The sequence below is a fragment of the Lepidochelys olivacea genome, assembly GCF_965140295.1.
Source record: "Lepidochelys olivacea isolate rLepOli2 genome assembly, chromosome: 2".
Lineage (NCBI taxonomy): Eukaryota > Metazoa > Chordata > Testudines > Cheloniidae > Lepidochelys > Lepidochelys olivacea.
Window position 1 is genome coordinate 46272221 of NC_140412.1, and position 9623 is coordinate 46281843.

Here is a 9623-nt window from a genome sequence, read left to right on the forward strand (position 1 = left end):
TCCGTTTCCCGATGCAGGTGAGTGCAGGGGGCGTTCTTTCCCCAACCTCCCCACACTCACCGGCAGCAGGAGGCGGAGCGCCGCGGCTGGGAGGTGGCAGAGTGGAGTGAGCTGGGGCCGCGTTGCTCCGCTTCCTGCCGCTGCCGGTGAGTGCCTGTCAGGGGGCGGGGATGTGGATAGGGGTTGGAGCAGTCAGGGGAGCAGGGGGTGGGGTCCTGGGAGTGATTAGGGATGGGGGGGGGGTCTCTGGAGGAGGCAGTCAGGGAACAAGGAAAAGGGGGGGTGGGAGGAGGCAAAGCAAGTTCTATATAATGTGGTCTCACCTATAACACGGTGAGATTTTTTGTCTCCTGAGGACCGCGTTATGTCGGGGTAGAGGTGAACTAAACTATTTGTTCCATCTTGTTGTTAGCTGTGACACTCTGCATACTTTTCCCAGACCTGAAAAGGAGCTCTGTGTAGCACGAACACTTGTCTCTTTCTCCAACAGAAGCTGGTCCAATAAAAGATACTACCTTGCCTCCCTTGTCTCTCTCATATCCTGGGACAAACTTAGCTATAACAACACTGGATACAAATAAATAGTTGACTCTTTTATATATATTCTTTCTGAAGAAAGGCACATAAGGATAATGAATCATTGCTCATTCATAACTTATGCTGGTACTGATGTAGTATACTGACTTTGGGGTGCAATTATTCCATCATAGAAAGACAGCATACTTATGGCAAGTACCTCTTTTTATGACTTATTTTCTTTCTTGCTTTTTTTGCAAATGGTTGTTAATAATAGCTGTCATTCATTCATTCATCTATATATAGACCTGTGTGAAAACTTTGGCTTTGCACAGATTTCTGAGAACATTTTCTTTACTTCTGAGCCCTGAAGTTATTTAATCTTGCCATGACGATAGGTGGTTTCATTCTGACTTGTACAGCTCTGCCTTCATAGGTTATAAGCCAAGAAGGGACCACTGTGATCATCTACTCTAACCTCCTGCATAACACAGACCAGAGGACTTCACCACATTAATTCATTTTAACTAGAGTGTATCTTTTAGAAAGATAGCCAATCTTGATTTAATAATTTCCAATGTTGGAGAAATCCACCACAGTCCTTGGTAAATTGTTCCTATGGTTAATGTTTCTGTATCAGCCAACACAACAAGGTTGCAATCCTGATAAGGGCCTCTGAGCGCTAGTGCAATAAATATGATAATTAATAAATAAATAAAATGTTATTTTTTTTGACAGATGTCTGGTTAAGGAGTCAAATACCAGGCAGATTTTTAAAATAAAAGAAGCTGGAAACATTTATTAATAAACGCATTTGTATTTTTAGTTATAAATGCCAAAATAATATCTCAAGCAGAAGCAGGAGGTAATCCCCCACATGTTGTACAATACTGCACAACCAGGTAGCTGCATTTTAGGAAATTTCTGCTTCCTTGTGAAATATCTACCATAGGCAACTACTGAAGGCATAACATCACTAGTTCTGCCCGAGATGGAAAAGCTTAGGTGTGTAGGTATTACAGAGAATGTTGTTAAAGAGAATTTAGTCAGATTGTTGCTAATGCTTACGGTTACCACTTCAGTGGCACAGGAATAGGGGGGCACAGAGGGCCATGGCCCTCCCACTCACTGGGGCAAACCCTGCCCCCTTCTCCTCCTCTCCCCCCCCCCCCCCGAGACCCCACACCCCCGGCCAGGCCAGCAGTCGGTGGAGCCCAGCCCGGCCAAGCTGTGGGAGCTGCGCAGACTCTCCACCTGCCCATGGTGCAGCAGGGCTGAAAGCAGCCACCGGGCCATGTTCCCGCTCTCCAGGCTCCCTGCCTGGCCCATGGAAGATCGAGGTGGAGGGTCCACAACTCTGCACCAGCTCCCCACAGCTGCCTGCGTGGCTCTCACCAACCTAGCTCCAGGGGGGGGGCAGGAATACCCTGCCTCAGAGCCGCAGCCCAGCTGTGGTAAGTGTCGCGTGGGCAGCTGTGGGGATCCGCGGAATGGACTCTCCATACCGCAGGCAGGTGGAGGGTCCGTCATGGCTCCCCACAGCTGCCCGCACAGCTCTTATCATGGCCAGGCTGCAGCTCCAAGGCACTCCCGGGCCAGAGTTGGGTCAGGGAGAGCCGCATGGGCAGCTGTGGGGAGCACGGGACACAGACAGTAGTTTGATCCCACCCCCACCATGGCCGGGAGGGGCTTCCTAGACCCCTCCGACTTCCAGCTTGGGCAGGGGCCCACCACCGCCCCCCCACACACACACTTTTGGGAAAGCTCTGACGCCCTTGCTACTGGTCACATAACTAATTTAATAAGACATATAAAGAAAATTGCATACTGCATTAATATGTAACTTTTTCTTCCAAACATAACAATTTTCCATACAGAGCAATAAAAAGTTTATAAAACAGGTATGAAAAATACTGCACTCTTTACCAAACAATCCTGTTCAGTCTGAATATATAAAATAGCTAAAGTATTATTATAGTTTAAGTCTAAAAACACTAATTACTTAATTGTCTGTTTTGATTTGACTTTGATTTACCAAATATTGTGGGCGATATTGTAGTAATCTTATTTCCAAACAAGTGAAGCTTTTGCAGTGAACTGAGATATTTCAGCTGTTCTGGAACTTCCTCAAAGATATTGTTTCCCAAATTTAGTTCCCTCAACTATAAAGAGATATTTATAAATGTTCTTTCACATTGTATCCTCCTTAGCAAAGAAAGACTGAAAAACATAAGCTGATCACATTTTAAACACAAGTGCCCAGGAAATTAAGACCTTTATTAAATTTCCCTTCTATTCTCCCTATATTACAGAAAATTAATGCATACATTCAAAGTACATATAATAAAACAATTTCATGTAGCATAAGATTAGTTTTAGGAAAATTCCATTTTACTCTTCTAATTAGTTAACATAAAATAACTAATTAAATTGTCAACAAAATATATAACAAACCAACAATACTAAGAAAAGGGGTGGATCCTGTTACACAAATATAAATGCAGTATAACTCTGTTGAAATCAATAGTTACTGGTGTAACTAAGAACAATTTTACGTTGGAATTTCAATAATTTCTGGAGGGATGAGGGTAAAGGAATGTTTAATCACATCTAGGAATTAGTGTAGTTTATTTAGTACACACATATTTGCACACTCAAAACTAATCTTAACACCCCAGAAAAATTCACACATCTTACACAGATTACATAAATAAATTAGGGCTGTCAAGTGATTAAAAAAATTAATCGTGATTAATTGCATTGTTAAACAATAATAGAATACCATTTATTTAAATATTTTGGATGTTTTCTACATTTTCAAATATATTTATTTCAATCAGAATACAGAATACAAAGTGTACAGTGCTCATATTTCTTTTTTATTACAACCTAATATAAGTACTGTAGTGCAATCTCTTTATAATGAAAGTTGAATTTACAAATGTAGAATTATGTACAAAAAAACTGCATTAAAAAATAAAAATGTAAAACTTTAGAACCTACAAATTCACTCAGTCCTACTTCAGCCAATCCCTCAGACAAACAAGTTTGGTTACAATTTACAGGAGATAATACTGCCCACGGCTTGTTTACAATGTCACCTGAAAGTGAGAACAGGTTTTCGCATGGCATTGTTGTAGCTGGCATCGCAAGATATTTACATGCCAGATGCGCTAAATATTCACATGTCCCTTCGTGCTTCAACCATCATTCCAGAAGACACGCATCCATGCTGATGACGAGTTCTGCTTGATAATGATCCAAAGCGGAGTGGACCGATGCATGTTCATTTTCATCAGGAGTTAGATACCGCCATCAGAAGGCTGATTTTCTTTTTTAGTGGTTCGGGTTCTGTAGTTTCCGCACTGGAGTGTTTCTCTTTTAAGACTTCTGACAGCATGCTCCACACCTCATCCCTCTCAGATTTTGGAAGACTCTTAAACCTTGAGTCAAGTGCCATAGCTATCTTTAGAAATCTTACATTGGTACCTTCTTTGAGTTTTGTGAAATCTGCAGTGAAAGAGTTCTTAAAATGAACAACATGTGCTGGGTGATCATTCGAGACTGCTATAACATGAAATATATGGCAGAATATGGATAAAACAGAGCAGGGGACATACAATTCTCCCCAAAAAGTTCAGTCACAAATTTAATTAACACATTTTTTTTTAACAAGCATCATCAGCATAGAAGCATGTCCTCTGGAATGGTTGCCAAAGCACGAAGGGGCATATTAATGTTTAGCATATCTGACACGTAAATACCTTGCAATGCCAACTACAAAAGTGCCATGCGAACGCCTTTTCTCACTTTCAGGCGACATTGTAAATGAGAAGCAGTCAGCAGTATCTCCCATAAATCTAAACAAACTTGTTTGTCTTAGCAACTGGCTGAACAAGAAGTCGGACTGAGTGCACTTGTAGGCTCTAAAGTTTTACATTGTTTTGTTTTTGAGTGCAGGTATGTAACAAAATCTACATTTGTAAATTGCACTTTCACGATAGAGATTGCACTACAGTACTTGTATGAGGTGAGCAATATTGCTTGTGTTTATTTTTACACTGCAAATATTTGTAATCAAAATAATAATATAAAATGAGCACGTGTTCTGTGTTGTAATAAAAAAACCAATATATTTGAAAATGCAGAAAAACATCAAAAATATTTAATACATTTCAATTGGTATTCTATTAACAGTGCGATTGTGATTAATTTTTTTAATCACAGTTAATTTTTTTGAGATAATCACGTGAGTTAACTGTGATCAATTGACAGCCCTAAAATAAATCTAAAATCCAGAGGCTGACATAGATAAACCCTAGGATGCAACAATGAAGAGACTTTTCCAGAATCACACACATTGAATAGCAAAGGCTCTGCCTCAGGACATCTCCAGATCACATTGGGGGACGATCAGCACTTCCTGTGTCCCCTCAGCATAGAGTAAAAGTCCTTTTTAAAATAATGGAAAAATATATGCATTTGTTTTCTTGCCACAGTTACAGGTTTTGAGTATTTTTAAAGTAAAGTAGTTTGAATTTTACCAGAATGTTAAAAAAATTTTGGTTTAAAGAAATGTATCATCATCCCACACTGATCCATGATAAAGCCAAATTTCAGCCTGTATTCAAACTTCCACTATCAAGTTTCAGAGTGGTAGCCATGTTAGTCTGTATGAGCAAAAAGAACGAGAAGTACTTGTGGCACTTTAGAGACTAACAAATTTATTTTAGCATAAACTTTCGTGGGCTAAAACCCACTTCATCAGTCAGTGGGTTTTAGCCCACGAAAGCTCATGCTCAAATAAATTCATTAGTCTCTAAAATGCCACAAGTACTCCTCGTTCTTTTTACTATCAAGTTTATGATCCATTAAAAACACAATCTTAGAATGGAAAAGCTGGCACACCCTAACTACATATACGGTAATAAACAGTACGAGACTATTTCCCAGCACCACCTTCCACTTGATTCAATAGGTGGTTAATTTAGTCCTTATTTAATCTGATCAAACCTCAAGAACCAAATCATTTGTATTACAAATACAGCTTCCACATTTCAGAGTAGCAGCCGTGTTAGTCTGTATCCGCAAAAAGATACATGTCATCTCCACATGTCATCTCAATTAATTTTGGATAGTTTAGACAGGTATTACTGGGCAATTCAGTCACTAATGATAGATATTTGCCATTAACCAGGGTGCTCAAAATTCTGAATGAAATATCAGGGAAAAAGAGACCAAGGAGGACCTACAATAAAATATGACCAACTAAAAACTAGGTTTTTGAGACAATGTGTTTTTCGAACTGTATGCACCTTACTGTTATATTGTCAGGACTGACCACTTATTTCAGCTAAAGTTAGGAAAAAAGTTTATTACAATGAGATGCAAATGGCAATAAGACTGACCCCCAGAGGTCCTGCACTTTCTTATAAGTTACATATGGAGGGGGGCCTTGAGGTCAGCTAGCAGCTACAGTCAAGGGATCTCTGCACCACCTGACGTCTGAGATAAGCTCTTCTTTCCACATCTGGAGTTGCCACAACTCCCATCCCTGCTTTTGACATTTTTAGTGATCAAAAAAAGAGGCATGGATTATAAAACCGGACGGGGCCCCACATCATCAACTAGTATGGCCCTCAAAACTAAGCTTTCTATGAGCAGGGAATCAAACCCAGGTCTCCCAATTGGCAAAAATTCTACCCGTGAGCCACCAATGCGAGGAGCAGCCAAGGGACCACAGCGTCAGCAATGCGATGGGGAGACGCGGCACCGAAGAAGGGGCAGGCGTGGGGCGGAGAGGGGAGAAAGGGCAGCGGCACAGGCACTACGGGTCAGGCCGGTAGCGAGGGGAGCTGCTGAGAGGCCACGCCTGGGGCTCGTGGGGGTGACTGCAGCCCTCCGGATGGCAGCGGGGCAGCCTCTGCGTGGGCGAGGAGCGACGCCGAGCGAGCTGTGCGGAGCCTCCGCACCCGAGACCCTGGGCTGGGGCGGCAGGAGGCTCAGCGCGCCCTTGCCGGGAGCGCTCCGTAAATCCAGCGAGCTGGCCGCGGCCCCGGGTAGCGCCGCCCGCCCTGGGGCCGCATCCGCTGGGGCCCAGGGCGGGAAGGTGGCAGCCGCCTGCGGGGCCTCACCCGGCTCAGGCCGCCCAGCTCCGCGGGCAGACAGCGCAGCTCGTTGTCGCGCAGGCTCAGGGCCCGCAGCCCCGGGAGGCTCGCCAGGCCCCGGGGTACGCGCTGCAGCCGCAGCCCGCGGAGCGACACCGAGCGGGTGCCAGGACCGCCCCGCCGCGCCCGCAGCAGCAGCCGCTCCACCATGGCCCCAACGTGACGCGGCAGCGACCGCGGCTTGACCGTTACCTACCGCGCTGCCGCGCATGCTCCGAGACAGCGAGCCGCTGCCCTCTGGCGGGCGCACACGCCGCGTGCCGGGCCCCGCTCTCCGGGCTGATGGCGGAGGGACGCGCAGGGCCCGAACTGCGCGTGCGCGGGTGGATCGAGCGTTGGCGGCAGCGGGGGGAGAGGGGCGAAGTCACGGGCTGGGAGCAAGAGCCGGGGCTAAGAACAGGGTTGAGACACAGCCTGGCAGTGGCGGCCAGTGACCCCAAATAGGGTGAGACCGAGGCTGCAGTGGCTGCACAAATGGGGGGGGTGGGGGCAGAGTCGTGCGTCCTCCCGCCTGGCAGGGCAGCATCTCTCAGCACCCGCTTCCCCAGGCTGTGTTCTCGAAGGCATCGTGCACGACCCTCCCCGCATCCCCAATACAAGGCAGCGCGTCCTTGGCTGATGAGATATACTGAGCTGCCACAGGAGACTTGAGTCCCTGAAATATTTCGACCTCCCTTCCCCCCCCCTCCAAAAATTATAATTCTCAGACACGTTTTTAGTGTTAAAAACAAACCCTTCTCCATTTATTTGTCTGCACGAAGGATCACAGCAGTTCATAAACTTGCAAACAGACTGCTGTTCTGAGTGCCTGAATGGGACACCTTTTCTTGTAATCCAAATTTCATGCCTTTAAATTATTTACTTTTTAAAATGTTATTTTCACGAGTCTTAGCACTCCATCATTAACCTCCATTACCAGGGTGCAGAGGGCTGTCATTGTGCTATTTACACTTTAATAACATAATCATTGCAAATAATAGTTGCGAGTAGCTTCAGCAATCACATCTCAATGTTTCTAATCCAACACTTCCTGTTTGTAGGGCTATTAGTTTTTAATTCTACATTTTTTGTTCCTTTCTCATGTATAAATTTATTTTTTGGAATTACATGACTTCAAGACTAACTGATTTCCTGGACTGGTCAAAACTTCTCCAGCTTCCTTTGATCCACCAATGAGGATTGCCTTTGTGAACTTTTATTTTGCCTCTATCCAGGACCTTGGTGTTTTTTCACACCACCACATGTGTGTACAATTTGGTTCCCAAATATCAACTAAAGGCCAGATTTTTAAGGTTGAAAGCGGCTAGATGCTTTTGAAAATCCCACTAGTGACCTAAAATTTAAGGTGATCTTGCTCTCTCTCTGCCCTGCACTACTCAGGACATATTTCATGATCATAAGAATGGCCATAATGGGTCAGATCAAAGGTCCAGCCAGCCCAGTATCCAGTCTACCAACAGTGGCCAATACCAGGTGCCCCAGAAGGAGTGAACCTAACAGGTAACGATCAAGTGATCTCTCTCCTGCCATCCATCTCCACCCTCTGACAAACAGGCTACGGCCACTATTCCTTACCCATCCTGGCTAATGGCCATTAATGGGCTTAAGCTCCATGAATTTATCCCCTTCTCTTCTAAACCCTGTTATAGTCCTAGCCTTCACAACCTCCTCAGGCAAGGAGTTCCACAGGTTGACTGTGCGCTGAGTGAAGAACTTCCTTTTATTTGTTTTAAACCTGCTACTCATTAATTTCATTTGGTGGCCCCTAGTTCTTATATTGTGGGAACAAGTAAATAACTTTTCCTTATTCACTTTCTCCACACCACTCATGATTTTATATATCTCTATCATATCTACCCTTAGTCTCCTCTTTTCCACATTGAAAAGTCCTAGCCTCTTTAATCTCTCCTCATATGGGACCCGTTCCAAACCCCTAATCATTTTAGTTGCCCTTTTCTGAACCTTTTCTAATGCCAGTATATCTTTTTTCAGATAAAGGGACCACATCTGTATGCAATATTCAAGATGTGGACATACCATGGATTTATATAAGGGCAATAAGATTTTCTCCATCTTATTCTCTCTCCCTGTTTTAATGATTCCTAATATCCCATTTGCTTTTTTTGACTGCCGATGCACAGTGTGTGTGCAGGAGAATGAAGATCTGACTGTCATGGTAGATCCTGCTGTGCAGATAGATAGATGGTGGCCTCGCTGTATAGCAATCCTCTTGATAAGCAATGTATGTAAAATAGTGTCACTCTTCTCCCATTATAATTAACCAACTGATCCACATTTTTGGTGCTTTAACTGTAAAGATCCCTCTTTGAACTCAGCCTCTACCTGGTCACTAACCACACGTGATATAAACCTCGTCTTTTCTAACTATGCTCCAGGAAAATTTAACTTACAAACACAACATTGTCTCTTACATCTTTCTTGCATTATCACTGAGTCCATGACTCTGATGTCCACAAAGCTGCAAGGATACAGTGTGATAACTTGCAACAAAAACATTTTCAGATGACTTAAAACATTGTAATGTTGTGTCTGAGCACACATGCAAAGTTGGTCACCCGGCCCAAAAACATCCAGGAATAGGATGTGGCATTTACTACACATGCTACGTATTTGTTTCTGAAGCTGTACAGGTGGTTTTCATGATCAGCCAGGGACCTGGCAGGTCGTTCCCTATTTCATCGTGTGGTAGCTGAACCAATCAGAGCTCAAGGGGAAAAACGTTATACATATATCTGCTTAAGACAAACATATTACATCAGTGGCCGATCAATGCAAGAGCATGGCATGTGTCTCCTGTAAGAGATGGTTTTGCTGAGAATACATAGAAGTGTTTTGAAAAGGAGAACACTGACGTTCTTATGAAGATCTAACAAAGCCAGGCACATACACTACATCTTATGGCCACATTAGAGAAACTCA

General features: G+C 43.9%; 1 protein-coding gene across 2 annotated transcripts in view; it reads right to left on the bottom strand.

Moving 5' to 3' along the window:
* The window catches only part of LRRC69 (leucine rich repeat containing 69), a 54019-nt gene extending 47152 nt beyond the window's left edge, over positions 1-6867 (bottom strand). For both annotated transcript variants that reach the window (XM_084618861.1, XM_084618860.1), the window contains exons 1-2: positions 6651-6867; positions 2552-2678 (exon numbers count right to left, since the gene is read on the bottom strand). In XM_084618861.1, coding sequence (XP_084474987.1) covers positions 2552-2678; positions 6651-6833 — 310 coding nt within the window. In that variant the 5' untranslated portion in view covers positions 6834-6867. The remainder of the gene's footprint in view (positions 1-2551; positions 2679-6650) is intronic.
* Positions 6868-9623: the final 2756 nt, after the last annotated feature.